This window comes from Parus major, chromosome Z (assembly GCF_001522545.3).
Source record: "Parus major isolate Abel chromosome Z, Parus_major1.1, whole genome shotgun sequence".
NCBI classification, from domain to species: domain Eukaryota; kingdom Metazoa; phylum Chordata; class Aves; order Passeriformes; family Paridae; genus Parus; species Parus major.
In genome coordinates, this window is record NC_031799.1 from 8,316,878 (window position 1) to 8,333,973 (window position 17,096).

Consider the following 17,096-nt stretch of genomic DNA (forward strand, 5'->3'; position numbering starts at 1 on the left):
GGCAGCCACATATGTAGATACCCAGGAAAGTGTAGCACCACACTGCATGCAGAGCTCCCAGGTTGCTTTCCACAACTGGGCCCATCCCCGGTTTTGTTTTTTTCCCCAAATGAGGGACTGAGGTACAAAGAGGTTAATAAAAAATAAAACTATCATCTTGCTCCAAGCCACGTGGTGCACTGAGTCAGGGTTCAGAGGAGAGAGCAGGGCTCCCCAGCCTGCTCCCCGCACACTGGCATTGCTGCTTCCTGAGGGGAAGGGAGGACATGCACACTGAGACCGGGACTGTGCCTTGGCATAAAAAAGCAGCCTGAAGAGTTGAGGGAAAGCCAGAGAGAGATGAGACAGAGGAATGGCTGTGGGAACAGAGACTGAGCAAGCCCTGGGCTCCCCAAAAGTGCCATCCCTTGGGATCTGTGTTAGCCCCATGGCCCAGAGCTGCAGGTGCTCCCAACACTCACAATTTTTCACAGTGGCTGCAGCTTTTGGTCACTATTTTCTAGGCAAAAAAGAGACACAATTGAATTTTTGTTCTGTGCCAGGACCATGGGACAGACCATGGGCCTGAGCCAGGGAAGTTTCCCAATGACTCTCCCCTGCCAAGAAACACATGCACAACACTTGCAAAGCCCAAAGTGCAGAAAGATTGTGGCGTGCAGGATGAAAACTTTTCAGGTGAGCACTCTGTGCCCTGTAACACTCAGCCCAGGGACACAGGGACCAGAAATAAACCACCTAGAATAACTCACCTAAAGAGAGCCAAGCAGGACCCTGTGACAACCTCTTTGGAGGGATGTGGGGCAAAAACCTACGCCCCAGCACACAGATGTCCCAAAGAGCCTTGGTTTGGACTAGGAGGCAACCCCCTCCTGGGGTTTTAAATCAGCAAACACAGCCCCATCTGCTCTAGCATCAGCAGCATGACCTGCTTCCAAGGTCGCCAGGCCTTAGACTGGCATTAACTTTGTAATCCCCAGCATGCTCAGAAGAACGGCAGCCAATCAATCAGTGTGAGAGCAACTGAAGAAGGCTGACAAAAACTGAAACAGTCAATTAAAAGAAGCAAGAGTGTCTCCAGCCCTTAGAAAACTCATCTTCATGGATCTGAAATCTTTGGTGTAACAGCCAGTCTGCTGTGTCTGAGCAGCCAGCACTCCGTGGCATCTCTGCAATGACGAGGATGTACCTGCAGCTCTTCTACTGCAAGTTTTGTTTAGTCTCTGGCGAGATAAGTGTGTCCCTTCGTGACGCTACAGCTCTGCTGTTCCCTCTGCTCTCCCTGGTCTCCCGGGACCATGAGCCCACAGGGCAGAGGGGTGGCATGGAGGGGAGAGGAGAGGGTGCCCAAGCCCCGTGTGAGTGTTCCAACCATGAACAGTGGGCATGGGAATGCTCAGCTGCACTGGAGTGAGCAGTGAAAAGAGGATCAAGTCCCAGAGATGGAAGCAAAGGGGCCTGGGTGGCAGCTGCAGGGATGTCAGGGGCCAGTCCTACAATATCAGTGGCCACAGGGACTTCTGCCAGCACAAATACAGGCAGGCAGAAAGCTCCTGACCATGTTCTGAGGTTGTAAGACCAATTTGAGCACCAGCCTTGGTGTTTAGCAACATGTGTTATCCAGATTAACCTCACATTAAATGAAAATTTACTGGGTAATGGCCACCTTTACCCCCTTCCTCCTCCCCATATCAACACACCCTTCATTCCTTCAGAAGCATATGGCCACCATGAAGTCAGCTTTCAGCAAATAACCTATTTTTAAGGGTGTGGCTGCCCAAGTCCATTTTAATTGTGAGCTGATGCGTTCCTGTAGCTTCCAGTTTCCCTCACTGTTTGCCACTAAGCCTTCCTGGTCTTAGCACTGGTGTTGTGCATCCAGGCAGTAAAGCAGGCCTGGGTGTGATGCCACCTACAAACCAGTCCCTGGTTGTGTCAGGTGAAACTGAGCAGGACCACAGAGCAGAGGACATGAGAGGCTGAGGTAGTAGAGCACAGCCAGCAGATCAGGAACAGGACAGGCAATGGAAACCCAATATTAGAACAGTTTAAGCCTCCCTGGAATTGCATCTGAACACCTGAGCAGGCATTTTTCAGGGGTAAAATACAAAATTCCACCTGCCCTCAAGAGCCACAGTAACTGGGCACTTGGGAAAAATGGCAAGAAATAAAATAATGAGACTTTCCCTGGGACTCTGCAGGGCAGAGGAGAGGAAGAGCCTGGAGCTATGCTAACAGTCTGCAGCAAGGGACTCGAACAGGGCTAGTCATGGTGCATGAGTTAAAAATTAATGGGATCAGGCAAATATCATTGCAGAAATCCCAGGCAAGTACTCCTTGGTTCTTTCCAGACAGGAAAGAGACAAAAAGTTTCATAGCACCAAGTAATGCCACACAGAGGTTCAGGTCAGTAAGGAATCCCAGCTCCAACTGACACTGCAGGAGGAACTGAGCTAGGATGTGGCCAGGCACTATGGTAACCACACTCTACCTATGCCCATAAAGAAAGAAACACCTTGTCTCCTGACTGTGAGCAGTCAAGGGTATGTTTGGCATAGCTTACTTGTGGCATGAAGTCTCACAGAGAATGCCAAGGCCAAGAGGGAAACAAGCCCCAGACATGGGGATCATGGATGTGACTGGCTGCACCTGGTCCATAGCACCCAGCACACACACAGGCACCAGTAAGTTAAACCACTTCCCAGAAGAACAGGTGCCTGCTCCAGGCTTTCAAGTAGCTACTCCCAAGCTCTGAAGCTCATACCAGGGCTACTTCTGCAGCTGGGACAGCTAGTCCAGGTTCTCCTTTCCTGCTGGCCAGGCCAGTATGGGTGTGAGCCCATATTCTGTCACTACATCCTCCTCATCTTAACTGATCACAGCCAATAGCCAGCATCCAGCAGCACACACCCAGGAAGAGATCAAGAGTCTTGGCTGCTACCACCCAGTCCACAGGGACCCTGGCAGGCTGAGAACAGAAGTGGAGAATTTCTTGATCATGCACACAGCTGTCCCTGCTACCACTGGCCCAAGCTAAGCCTGCTGTACAAGGCAGCCCAGAGTGCTCCCCACTGCAACTCAGAGGCAGTTTTCCCCAGGAAACTGGGATTGAGTGTATGGCAAGAGAGGCTTAACTACAGAGCTGACTGATTTTACAGAGGGGTAGCTGCCACCGAGGCTCCAGGAACCATCTGCATGGAACCATGTGCAGTGTGATGCCAGCGTGAAAACTGAGCACATGAAAACAAGTGGCGGCTGTGGGACATTCCCTCCCCTTCCTTATCTCCTCTCCCCTCCTCAGCAGGCCCCATCCCGTGAGTCTTCACACAATCAAGGTGACACCTTGCTGGCCACTGAAGCCTACCAGATGTGACACATTGTGGCAGGTGTCGGGAAAGTAGCAGCAAGATCCCCACTGGTGTTTCTCCAGCACTTCAGAACTCTTGCTTCTTGGGCTCCTGTAGCAGAGTCCTCCTGCTGCCAGCAAAGGCCCAGTGAGAGCTCTGACCTCCCCTGCTGAGAAACACCATCCCCGTGAGCCAGGAACAGTTGGCTCCAGTCCTTTTGTTCAGCACAGAGGCAGGGAGCTGGGGATAAACCCTGACTGCTGTCGGCAGGCACTCATTTGCAGGCGGCTTGTGTATCCCTCCCAGCCCGAGGGAGGCAAGGAGACAACCACAGCCTCGGCCGACGAGCAGGTCAGGTTCCTCACGTCCCCAGGGCTACCTCAGCCGAAGCTGGCTGAACCAGGTGCTGACGGCACAGTCCACACGCATCACCAGGGAGATCCCCAGCAAAAGGCAGATGCTGCTCACCACAAAGCCCAGCGACTCAAAGAGGAACCTACAGGCACAACAGATGCAGTTAAGGATGCAACAGTCAGCATGACTACAAAAACAGGCTGCTACCCTCCAGCTGACCGATTTTCCTGACAATGAGAGCCTGGTAGCATCCCACATCCTAAAACCTGAATTACATTCATTCCCCAGCAGTTGCTGCTGGAAACCTATAAGCCAAGCCCTCGTCTAGTTTAGAGGCCACTCAGGACCTGTTGACTTAGGTGGGATTGTGAATCCCTCAGAGGCTGAAGTCACCCTTCACACCAACTAGTTCAAAGGTTTGCTGTTTCAGCATTTCTGATTTTATCACTTCTGGTCCGGTATCCTTACTTTTGGCTCTCTGACTACAACATTCTCAGCTTCCAGGTGGGCTCTCTGTGTCCTTGGAAGTTAAGATGAAGAGAAACTTCTAGGCTCTAGTTCAAGTCTAGCTTCTGAATTTCAAGCAGGAATTAACGAGGGACATTGCTACAACCACTACTAGGTAATGAGTCAGAAGATCAATCATAGGGTCTCTTCCAACATTACTGTCTGTGAACTCTAGTCAAGGTGTCAGGGATGTGAGTCTTAACCCAGCATCAGAGCAACTCCTGGGACTTACTTTGGGGCAAAGACCTTCCAAACCATGAGGTGTCTCCTGAGGATCATAGCTGCACAAACACAGGCCAGAAGCTGTGGGAAAGATCAGGAAAAACAAGTTACAGGTGACTCCGGAGAGACCTCCTGGGCACTAGGTTCAAATCTGAAGGTGGTCCTAAACTACACGTGCCTGAGAGGCTGGCATAGCACATGTCAGGAATGAGCATCCTAAAGACGACTCCCTTCCTTGATGTCCTCAAGTCAGGGAACAAGGAGCTTGGGGTACATGCAGTCCCTGGTGGGGCCAGGCTGGGGCAGAACAGGAGTGGGCTCACACCATGAGCTAACTGACCCACTATTTCACTGAGAGGGGTGCTGCTGCTCTCCTGCTCCAGGGCTTGCCCTTTGCACTGTCTCTGGTCTGACAACACAGGAGAATGATTTGAAGAGATAAATCCCAGAAAACTATTCATTTCTTTCACAGGATTAAAGTTTCTGGTGTTTAGTTCCCTATATCATCACAGCACACATGAAAACCAGAGCTGGTGTGAGATAGGAATGCTAAGGAAGACAGGGAGTAGGATTACAACCCTGCAGTTCCCGAGCAGACATTCCCACTCTGGGCATATGGGTATGAAAAGCATCCTAATCTGTATGGCATTTCCATGCTGGAGCCTGTCGTAAAGCACAGAGCAAATGGCATGGCTGAGAAGGGACTTGCTCTTCCACCTGCACCCAGACACTCCAGCCCTGGGCCTGTCTGTCTCGGCTGACCTCTTTCTCTCGTCTGAGAGCCCCACAGTTATCACAGCACACCAATTTCCTCCTAGAAATTCGTATTTTTCCCACTGCCACCCTGCCTCTGCCCGTACCTGTGCCCCAAGGACAAAGAGGTACTTCAATCCCAGCCGCAACAGAGCAGTGGAGAACTCCTTTGGAGACTCCCGCAGCCTCATTTCCATCATGTGCTCCTCCACCTCCTGCAGCTCCTCCCGGGACTCCTTCTTGGGCTTCTTCCTCTGTGAGTTGGACATCTCACACACAAAGGGCCACAGCAGGAGCAGCGGGCAACCAACTACCTCAAGGACAAAGGCACAAAAAGTTATCGGAGCCCAGGAGGTGAGGAGCAGTCCAGGCTCTGCCATCCTGCCCTGTACGTGCAGGAAGCACAAAACCCAGCTCCAGGCCAGGCTACTGTGGCCCCACAGTGGGAACAGCGAGGATGTTGTTGCTCAGCTGGTGCTGGAGCCTTTTTTATTGCCTCATGCTCAACCTGTAGAGCCCCCAGGCAAGGCACTGCAGTGAGCTGTGTCTGCTTGGGCTCCACAGCCCAGGAAGAAATTGATTTACCTGCAAAGAGGATATGGGAGGCAAAGGTGTTGGCGCCCACAAGGACAGCGGGCAGGAGGTTTGTGCTGTGGTCAAGGTGGAAGCCAACAAAGGCTGCATTCCAGTGGATGGCTGGGAAGATAGGCTGGTGGCCTGTGGAATAGAAGAACTGTGAAGCAGCAAGGAGCCAGGAGATGACTGCGTACCACGGCACTGAAAACAGCTCTGAGAGAATAAAAGACAAAAACAGAGGCAGGGGGTGGGGATGTCAGCATCAAGGAACAAGACAGATGCATAGTCAAAAAAAGCCTAGTGACCTTTTTTCCAGGTTCCCTCTCCATGTTGGCTCTTTTAAGAGACAGGAAACAATCCAACTCTCCCTAGATACAGCAAGGGGCCAACATTCCCTCTGCTGGTAGTAGCCTTGCTACTGCACTCTGTCAGCACCAGTGGGGTTTGGTGACTGTCCACACCCCGGGAAGAAGAGCTCCTTTCCCTGACCCAAGACACTCCTCCTCCTCCTCCCACATTCACATGCATGCTGCATCCATCTTTCTTCTACTAGAGGATTTAAGTACCCTGAGGATCAGCGCACCATCATTTCCCAAGACTAGAAACTAGATCCTGCTTCTCCCACTGGAATTAATGCAAAGTCACTGCAGGTGCGGCCCAGGTCACACATCCAGTGGTTGCTCTACTGAGCCCAGACTCACCAGCATCTCCGGCAAGGCCTCTGGCACATGTGTGGATATGCAGCAGCACAAAGGCCTCCACGAAGAGGAGCAGGAAGGCAAAGCTCAGCCGCTCGCTGTGCAGAAGCATCAAGAGGAAGCCCAGGAGAGTGAGAGCTATGACCAGGGCTGCTGAGTACACGCTGCCCAGCCCGTACGCTGCAATGGTGGCCCTGCAGCTGCCCCGCTCCAGCCGGCTCTTCTGAGACTCCTGCATCCTCTTGTAGATCTGAGGGATGACGTGGAGGAAGTCGACTTCGGAGCCAGGGACCCCCAGGTAGGGAGTGACGATGGATCCTGCCGACTCCCGTGTGTCCTTTGCAAACACTGTCATGGGATTGCCCAGCAGGAGCAGCAGTCCCATGGATGCTAGGCCATAGACAGCTCTGGGAAAGACAACAATTGCAACCTGCACCAGCTCCTGCAGTTTGCCAAGAGAGTCATCAGCACTGGAGGCAACAGCCCAGTAGCAGGCAATGCAGAGGACTACCAGTGGGAAACCCCAGCGCACGAAGAGCACGAGGGGGTCTGAGCTGTTCAGGTTGCCATAGTGCCTTAGCCAGCTCTGCACTGCATACACCAGCCCAGCCAGCAAGGCCACGCACAGGAGGTAGAAGAGGTTCTTGGCCCGTGTGTTTCTCAGGCTGGCAAGCGGGGAGAGGAAAACAGAGGGCCGGCACTGAGGGATTTCTTCGCGGCACTGGTGGAAGAAACTGGAGAGGCGCACGCAGACCAGGAGCACGCCCACGAGGCACAGCAGGTACCAGATCTCTTTCCGGTAAGAAGAAAAGCCAAGGAGCTGCTGCTTGGGACCTTCTGGCACAGTCAGGCGACCATCCCAGTGGAGCTTCCCTACCAGCAACAACACCAGCGAGGCCAGCAGGAACGGGGCCACCCGTGCCTCAGCCACAACAAAGCTGTCAGAGAACATAGCTCCACAGCGGAAGAAAAGAATGCCCATGGGGAAGGCCAGCCCCAGCCATGCTCGCAGCCTCTGCCTCAGGCCACCACTGGCCAAGGGTGGCTGACTGCCTGTCAAATGGGCTCTCTTGAGATGCTGGCCCCACCAGTGCCAGAAAAAACCCAGCTGAGAAGCAGCAGCTGCCCATGACGACACCAGGAGCAGATCCAGCCCCTCCTGGGTGAAAACATAGACCAGCCACAGCAGAGCAGCCCCCACAGGGCCCCAGAAGAGTGGGTACAGGAGGCAGCTGCGACAGAAGGATTGTGAGGACATGGCCAGCTCTGAGGCCATGTAGCAAAGCAAGCAGGAGGAAGCAATAAGGATGCAGCCCCCCACCATACGCAGGGGGTGGAAGCGGGCCCAGGACTGGGTGCACACGGCCCGTGCCTCCCGCAGGTAGCGCTGGAAGCGACCGATGAGGCTTTCCAGCCTCGGCTCGAGCTCTGGAGGCACAGTCGTCCCCTGCACCTGGGTCAGGAGCTGCGTGTGCTCCTTGACAGCACTGGAGAAGAGCTCCTGCAGGTGCTGGAGCTGCTCTGCTGGCAGGTCCTGAGCCACCAGTGAGTATGACTGCAGGAAGCGATCCACCTACAGGAGAGAATACACACGATCAGACAGCAGCACTGGGAAAATGGAACAGGATTCACTGCTTCACACTGCCCCTTCATAATGGCAACAATCTCAATATACCAAACCCTGCCAGGGCATACCTGTCCCCAGCCACATCACCCAGGGCTGGTCACACAAATCCAGGATGTCCCCATCAGGAAACTCCATCTCTCTGGCAAACTGACATCCCTCTCAAGCAATGCATCCATAGCAACAACCACAACGACTCCTGCAGCTACACCTCTGCTAATGCTGTGCATCACTAAGGGCTTTTATAGAGTCTTTGGCAGCAGTAAGGCAAATGCGCTCCAGAAGGTCAAGTCATTACTATTAATGACTTGTTAATCTGCATTCCCTGTTAAGTTTTACAGTTTTGTCTGAGGAAAAACATCACTTTAAAATACTTATAGTGGATGAAATCAAACTGCTTCCTTTTCTTCAATATTAGCACATTAATACACTGCACCATATCTTAAGGAAAGCTCATTCTTTTTGCTTCTACTTCAACAGGATATGCACAATCCCAAAGTCATAAAAGAATTCTTACAGGGGCATTAGCAGGGCAGACCATCTGCATACACATCCATCGGCTTAGCAGTGTAGATCTGCTCCAGTCCTGAAATGCACTGTAACTTCACACACCTTCCACTTGCCTCAGAGCATAGTCAGAATCAGTCTCCCTCTGCCCATGGATAGCAGATGTGTGCACTAGCTCTCTCACAGGCCTCCCTGGAATGCCACAGCTTCTTCAACACCATCATTATCGAGCCAGAAACCTCCTCAAACAATGAGTGCAAATATTTAAACAGGCACGACTTGATAATGCTAATTCCTAACCAGTGATGACTGATATCCTCAGTGATTAATGGACACCAATACACACCATGATCTTTAAATGTCAGAGCACTCTGCTGCTCTATAATTACAGAGGTCTGTCATTCCTGTCTTCCCACTAGCAATCATTCTCTCCAGCTCCTCACTGGCTTGCACCAGTGGTGTCCAACTGGCACTCCAAGGAGCTGGTTGGGCACTGGAGGAGTTATTCCTGTGCTCCCAGCAATCCAGGGTCCCTCAAAGGCTGACTGGCCCTTAGCTAAGATACATGTATTGCAATGCCTGTGGCAAATCTGGCTTTGTACCATGACCAGAGCCACAACAGATGGCCCTCAAATCATCCATAGAGGCTCTCACTTAGCCTGCTCCACTGCCTAGGCTTCTTTTATACACGATGTAGAGACTCTCATTCTAATTTTGTCAATCTGCTCCTGGGGTTCTGTATTTTGTTGCGCTTCATGTAAATTGCTCCTTTAGTATCTTACTTTAGTATTACCTGTTACACGGTAATTTTTTTTATTTGATCTTTCATTACTGTTTTCCTTCTTCCACTGAGATGGAGTGTTTTTTGTTAACACTGCATCTCCTTCAAAACTAAGGCAGCGTCAAAATCTCCACTTTTACTTTCAAATCTCCAATCATGACACTTGCCTCTGTGTCATCTTCAGACTTGAGGAATCAGGGTCCCCTATTACCTAATCCACTTCTGACCATCTGGGTCCAACCTCTCTCCACCTTCCCGGACAGTAGTTTCCATACCACAGCACTAAACAGGTGGCTCTCATTTCTCTTTAGGGAAAATGGGGCTATCTTTTACTGGAGCACATACTGCAAGGATGTAATGCTTCAAACTAAGTTCCCAATGAAGATAACAGCATGTCACCATCTCACCTCCACCTAACAGAAGAGGTTTGTGCTTAAAAACCCGTTCCTTCTCCCCTGTAGTCAAAGGAGAGGCCTACCACAGGCCATACCTGCTTGGCATTGATGTGATACACTGAAAGCTGCTGCAAGGCTGCAGACACAGCATCACCGTCCCCAGCGAACAGCTCAGCCATCACCTCCCCAATATTACTGTAGGGGATGGGCACCCCCAGCAGCAGGGCCACAGTGGGCACCAGGTTCACTTGGGGAATGGTCTCAGGCTCCTGGAGAGACATGGGAGGAATCAGAAATTCAGAGAGAACACAGCAATGCAGCTTTTCACTCATGTGACAGGACAGTTGGGAAGACATCCCTGTTCAAAGGTGAATCCAGGCAGAGGAACTGCTCTGCTCTCTCCCAGAGTCTTATTGTGAGAAGCATGCCTGTGGGAAGCTGCAGGTTGATGGGGAAGGCACTGGCTGTCCAACAGCTCACCTGGCCCCACACAAGCACCTCTCACAGCTGTAGTGACCTGAACATGCATTCCAAACACTTCAGTCCTCTGCATCCTGTGTCAGCCCTTCCACTGCTCTCTCAAGACAAGGTGACAGAACCCCAACTCCTGTCAATCAAGGCGAAAAGGCTGGAAAGCAGCACCATGGAAAGAGACCTGGAGATCCTGGCTGCCCCCAGCATCGCCAGCTAGGCAAGGGAGGGGATTGTCCTGCTCTGCTCTACACTGGGGTGGCCACAAATGCCGGGGGCAGTTTTAGGCATCAAAATGTAAGAAAGACTTTAGGCTTTTAGGAAGCATCCAAATGACAGCCAGGAGGTTGATGAAGTGTCTGGAGGGGAAGCCGTGTGAGAAGTGGCTGAGGTAATTTGCTCTGTTCAGCCAGGAGAAGACTGCGGGGAGACCTTCGGGTGGTCTTCAATACCCTGATGAGGGGAAGAAGAGGATCAGGCACTAATCTCTTCTCTCTGGTGAACAGTGACAGGACCTGAGGGAATGGACTGAAGTTGTGCCATGAGAGATTTAGGCTGGCTAGTAGGAAAAGGGGATGGTCAGGCACTGCAACAGGGAAGTGGTCACTGCATCAAGCCCAACAGAGTTCAAGATGTGTTTGGACAATGTTCTTAGGAGCACAGTGTGACCCTTGGGGTGTCCTGTGCAGGGCCAGGAGTTAGACTTGATGATCCTGATGCATTCCTTCCAACTCAGCTTATTCCACGATTCTATGACAGTGTGCTGTACTCCCCATACCTCTCAGTCAAAAAATCACAGTCAAACTGTTACTCTCTGTAATACTAGGATGCAGTTTTCAGGCACCAGCTTGGGCACGGATAGCTAAGAGTCAGCTTCTCACCTCTGGAGGGCCACTGCCAAACAGGGGTGTCCTGCTATATACAAACAGTGCTGCGTTAACTTCCTTCTCGCTGTCGCCACCATGGTCTCCAGTTTCTGTCATGCCGTGATCCCCAGCCACCAGAAGAAGAGTATCATTTCCCAGGTGATCCACCAAGGACCTGTCACCGAGATAAGGAAAGTCAACTACTCCCTGGGTAAGGGCCCCACTAGCTTAGGTGGAAGAGGACATCTCCCCACAAGCCTGCACCACAGAGGTGAAGCCAACAAAAGGGTATGAGCAAAACTAAATGCTGATGCAGAACTGCAACAAGCCAGGGACCAGGGTGTTTTAAATTGTTGCTTTAAAGCCAAACTGAAAATTCAGAGCTCTAAGACAGAATGGACCAATCCTGCTTGGGTCTCCAGCAAAAATGCCTTCACAGATCTTGACAAAATGCAATTCAGAAGAAAGGTTCCTGACAAAAACAAATTTTAGGCTGCTCCTATTTGGGTCATGTATCATGTTATGTGAGCCATCTCCCACTTCAAAGGAAAAAAGCAGGGATTAGTCCCTGAAGGATGCAGTAGGTAGGACACAGTATATCCTGTGCTCTCAGATACAGCAGGGAAAATTACCAATTCCTTCTAGCAGCAAAACTTAAAGCAGTACTAAGAATCAAAAGCTGCAGCATTTTGGGCTGAAACACATCTGCATGACTGAAATTTCTGGATCTCATCCTACCCTCTGACTCAAAGGTGCAGCTCATGGGTCTGTGTGGTAAATGCAGCAGCACTCATTCCCTAGCCAAGGTCCTCCATCTGCTTCTCAAACATTAGCCAGACCTCACTGGGACAATCTCCATATTAAAGATGGAAAGAGGAAGGCTCAGTTGCTCTCCAGCTGCACTATCATCTCACAGTTTGATAGAGAACCAAGACCTGAAGGCAGTCTTACTTATGAAACCAAACCTCTCAACACTCATCTATGCAAGCAATGCTGCCCGGCATAGCTGGGGATCCAGCTGCTCCTGGCAAAAACTGTTTTCCATGTTAACAAGCATTCCCTGCTGCCCTCTACATCTGTCAATTCCCTGGGATGATCCTGCCAGTCTGGTTGAAGAAAGAGGCAGCTAGCGACCCCTCAGCACCACACTCATCACCTGAGCATCTCATTCATCTGGGTGAGCTTCTTTGCCATCTCGGGATGGTCGGGTCCGTGTTTGTGCCCACAGTGGTCCACGCCGAGGAAATGAGCAATCAGCACGTCCCATTCACCACTATCCACTGCAGAACAAAAGCAAACTTAGCATGTACCACCCTGGAATTGTAAGCTTAGATCCTCCTGCCAAAATTTCCTGGGTGCCTCTGCTGTTTCTTCACCTCCTGCCACTGTCACTGCCAGCTCTTGAGGAATTTGATGCAGGTTTTAAGTAAAGCATAGTCTTGGCCAGAGGTTCCTGGGTGCAATGGCACAAGAACCTCAAAGCCTGGCAAACTTCTTAGTATCCCTGTTTTTTCTCCCCATCCCTCAGAAGGAGAACAGTACAATGTTATCCAAGTCATCTTGAACTTACCTCAAAATGTCACAGACTGAGCTAAAAAAAAATGCTCAGAAAAAGGAGAACCCAGAACTGCCATCCTGCCCTGGAGATATTTTAGGTTGGACCCATCAACATGCCCCTCTGCATCCCACCCAGGACATGGGAGTGACACACCAACACAGTCCCTAGTTAGAAAGTTACCCTGACCTCTCCCCTCTGCTTCAGGGCCTTGACACATGGAAACCAACATATTTAAAGTTAAATGTTGAATTTCAGCTCCCATACAAGGCACACAGACTTGTCTGTGAGAGGCCACTGCACCCCTGATTTGCTTAGATTCATACACATTAAAATGAAAGAGCATTTCAATTGGTCCCAGGACCTCAGGGAGGTGGAAATCACCTAAAAATCACAAACCAACTTCATGTTTCATCTTCTTCCCATGACTAGGAAGCACTAATGCGTTGTTGAGAACAGTGCTGTGTCTCAGCCTCCTAACTTGCATTTTCCCCAGAGCATTGTGTGCCTCTCTAGGCAGCCACATGTCAAAGTTAAGCTGCTCCTCTGTCTCCATCCCACCAGCGTATTTTGTAAGACAGATGTAATCTAACCTCATCCCAAAAAGCTGAATTCTGTCCCAGACAGAGGAAAGGTATCTACAGAAATGGTCTGTGGGCTCCAAGAACTGGCTTATCTGTGGAAATCCAGCTAGAGCACTGTAATCCTTGGGCAGCAGTGTGTAACTGCCCAGTGCTGCTTTGTAACAGAAAAAATCCTTCAGCCCTACCTCGAATTTGCAATAGGACTCCCACATTAGGCCAAGGTTTATCCATGTTCTGGTGAAAAGAGCTGCTTACCAGTTGGATAGAGATGCTGCAGAATCCCATCATCCACAGTGTGAAGATCCTTCACATTAAAAGAAGGGAAGAAATACGAACGGAAAAACTTCTTTGGGAAGAGTCCTTCCCATGTGTCATCACCCATGAAAACCACTCTCCTTCCTGAGCCAGAGAGAAAGGAACCAATGAGAGATGGAGCCCTCCGGAATCATGATGTTACCACAACAAACCAAAGAGCCTGGGCATACCCAGGTCAGAGTCTGGAGCAATGGCTCCTCTACAACTCACACTCAAAACTAAAACTTTCACTAAAAAAAAGACTGTATGTCTATAAATGAGTTTGAATACAAGAAGGACCAGTCCACTAGCACCTTAAGCCCATGAGTGCCCCCCACACCAAACACACCGCATAACCTCAGGACTTATTGCTGACCTGTCACCCCTGCAGAAAAACTCTCGAGCCACCAACAAGTGTGTGCATGGGGTGCAGCATGAAGCAGACAAAGCCCCACCTGAGGCCTGTGAGCCCACTGCAAAATGCAAGGCAGCAGGTGATGGAGTAGGAGATGGGAGTCCTGAGCTCTGGATTTTAAACACAATGGTGATGGTGTTCCAGACATGGAAAAGAGAAGGCAAAAGGACCGATTCTCTCCTCTGCCTTTCCTCTCCTTGCCCTGCCACCAGCCAGCTGTTTCCAGACAGCTCTTCAACCTGGGAGCAGGAACCCTTTTCTCTGAGACTGCTACTCTGGCACAGGATCAACTGGTGCATTTTGCCTCAGATGATTTACTGCATTTGTCCACCTTTGCTCACAGAAAGTCATGTTGCCTTAGCCCACTCTGAGCCTTGGGAGGAAGTCTCTCTGGCTAACAAACCACTGTGGCCTGTCCTCTTCCCTCTACTCCATTACCCCACCATAACAGCTACACTAAGCACCCCCCAGCAGCACCAAACTACAATGAAAATGGGATGAGGTTGCTGCCTCATGGCTGCAGGCAGCTGCCCAGGCATGCTGGCTGCCTGAGGGACACCCTCACAGCACACCTGGCACCACCTGGCACACCTGGCTCCTCCCCTGTCACATGCCTCACACTGCAGGACAGACTGCCCTTGGCTTCCTACAGGCATTCCTGGGGGTGACCTTGGGACAAACACCATCGGTGTGGCCACTTATCACCTGCTTTCTCATCTTCAAAGATGATGAAGATGAAGCCACGGTCACAGCTACTTCTCACTCCCAACCCAAGTTGGAGACACCCTGCCTGCATGGCAGCCCTGCCTTAGGTAACTGTCCTTAAGCAAGGCAAAAGAATCAGCTCACAGGGTGGATCTGCTGTAAGTAGTGCCCTTCCCATCGTGAAAGTAATCAAGGTTTTGAATACAGGTTAAACTGAGCAGAGGTTTGCACATGCCCTGTCCACACAGAGTCATAAAATTATACAATTTTGAGAGACTGGAAGGGACCTTAAAGCTCATCCAGTTCCAAGCCCCTTCCCATGGGCATGGACACTTCCCACTCAAGGGATTGATTTTTCAAGGCTTTATTTAACCTGGCCTTAAACACTGTCAGGGATGGGGCATCCACAACTTCCCCTGGGATCCTGTTCCAATATCTTACCACCCTCATAGTAAAGAATTTCTTCTTAATATCTAACTTATACTTCTCCTGTGTCAATTTGTACCCATTGCTCCTCATTCTATCACTACAGTTCCTGACAAAGAATTAATTTCCAGCTTCTCTGTAGGTCCCCTTCAAATACTGGAAGGCTGCTACTAGGTCTCTATACAAACTTCTCTTCTCCAGGCTAAACAGCCCCAGTCACAGGATCATCAAGTTTGAAACAGACCTTCAAAACTATCCAATCCAATCATCCACCCACCACTATAAACCCTTAAACCACACTACTCAGCACGAGATCCAGAAGCCTCTTAAGCACCTTCAGGGATGGTGACTCCACCATCTCCCTGGGCAACCTGTTCCTATGCCCATGAAGAAAACGGTTTTCTACATCTAGTCTGAAACTTCCCTGCCTGAGCTAAAGGCCAGGAACTCACCGTTCTGCACCAGCTGTGCCAGCAGGTTGTCCTCCTGGATGGCGTAGGAGGCAAAGTTGCTGCCCACGTCGATGAAGGTGGGCAGTGAGCCGGTGGTGAGCCCCTTGATGCGCTGCATGGTGGCCGTGGGGGGGTCAGCTCGGAAGCGGTACAGCCGGGCATGGCGGGGCTGGGAGGTGGCCAGCTGGTGCAGGACACCCAGCTTGTTCTCGTAGGGCAGAGGGCTGGCCTTGGCAGGGTCAAAGCGGGCAAACTCAAAATGGAGGGCGTCGATGATGACGAGCACGGCCTTGGAAAAGCGTTGGGGAGCCCAGCAGGAGCCTGGCGGGAGGCTCTGCCTCTCCCAAGGTGGAGGCACGAGTGGGTCTGAGCAGGAACTGCTACTGGCAAGCTCGATCCGGGTGAGCAGGAAGCCGCTCATGAAGAGCCCGATACCAGCAAAAAAGAGAAAGCAAACCCAGGCCAGGAAAAGCACCACTGGCCACCGCTGCATCCTAGAGGGAAGGACAGGCAGGCTCAGCCCCCAGAGGCTCTACCCGGGCAGGCACCACTCCCTGCCAGCACCCATCCCTGGCCCAACACCTCTCACACCCACCCGTCCGCCCGGCAGTAACCTCCATCTGCCTGGCTTGACTTTACTTGGTCTCCCTCCGTGTCCTGGCAACTGCCCCATTCACCTCCTTGTATCCCCTCCTGAACGGGAGCCGAGTCCTGCTCCCTCCCGACTGCCAGCGCTGCCTAGCGCCTTCTCGGCACACCCACCTCCCTTCACACACACCCAGCCCCTCCCCTGCACCCCCGACTCCCGGTCCGCCACCTCACACCGGCACCACCCTTGTGTCCCCTCCCGCCCCCTCACAGCCCCTCTCTCATCCCCCGGACCTCGCTCCCGTCCCGTCCCACCTGCGGCTCCCGGCGCCCGTCGCTCCCGGAAGCGCCGCGCGTGGCGCCGACCGCACTAGAGCGGCGCCGCGGGAGCTGCGTGCGGCGACAGCGCCCCCTTGTGGACGGGAGGCCCCACCGCGCCTCCCGTCAGGCGAGGTACTCTCATAACAGCGAAAGCGGTGTTTTAATTAATCAGCTAATTAATTAATCGACAGAGGAGACCCCGCCCTGTGGTGGGCGCTGAGAGGAGCACGCTGTAGAGAACGCAGAGTCACGCACAGGAGCGGCAGCTTCTGAGAGCAATGACAGCAGAGGGGGAGCAGCTCACATTCCCAGAGGCGATACACTGGGAGAAGCATCCTTCATAGGAGTGGGTTCCCCAAATTAACAGACTCGTAAGTTGGAAAGGCACCTTGAAGATCAACTAGTTCCAACCACTCTGCTGTGGGCAGGGACACCTTCAACTCAACCAGGTTGCGCTCTGAACACTTCCAGGGATGGAGCATCCACAATTTCTCAGGACATCCTGTGCCAGCGCGTCACCACCCTCACAGGAAGAATGTTTTTGTTTTATCTAATTTTTCACTCTTGTATGTCACTGCATGTCCATGGGAGATCCCAGCAGGAGCCTGTTGAGGAGGGATGGTCCCCCTTTGGCATCGAATGCTGGGGTCAGGCACCC

At 51.7% G+C, this 17,096-nt stretch overlaps 1 protein-coding gene across 3 annotated transcripts; it reads right to left on the minus strand.

Annotated features, from left to right (window-relative positions):
- Positions 1-96: 96 nt before the first annotated feature.
- On the minus strand, positions 97-16,997 carry PIGO (phosphatidylinositol glycan anchor biosynthesis class O). 3 transcript variants are annotated; one of them, XM_015652658.3, is made up of 12 exons: positions 16,433-16,997; positions 15,530-16,023; positions 13,493-13,636; positions 12,255-12,378; positions 11,114-11,273; positions 9,857-10,030; positions 6,458-8,027; positions 5,766-5,897; positions 5,288-5,490; positions 4,438-4,508; positions 3,724-3,840; positions 97-3,513 (listed from the first exon to the last, which is right to left on the minus strand). In XM_015652658.3, exons 2-12 carry the CDS (start codon positions 16,020-16,022, stop codon positions 3,432-3,434), a joined length of 3,270 nt encoding a protein of 1,089 aa, XP_015508144.1. In that variant the 5' UTR covers position 16,023; positions 16,433-16,997; the 3' UTR covers positions 97-3,431. The 3 variants fall into 3 exon arrangements, with proteins under 3 accessions (XP_015508144.1, XP_015508142.1, XP_015508145.1); XM_015652656.3 differs by having other exon boundaries at positions 5,766-5,969; XM_015652659.3 differs by lacking the exons at positions 97-3,513; positions 3,724-3,840; positions 4,438-4,508 and having other exon boundaries at positions 5,326-5,494; positions 5,766-5,969.
- Positions 16,998-17,096: the final 99 nt, after the last annotated feature.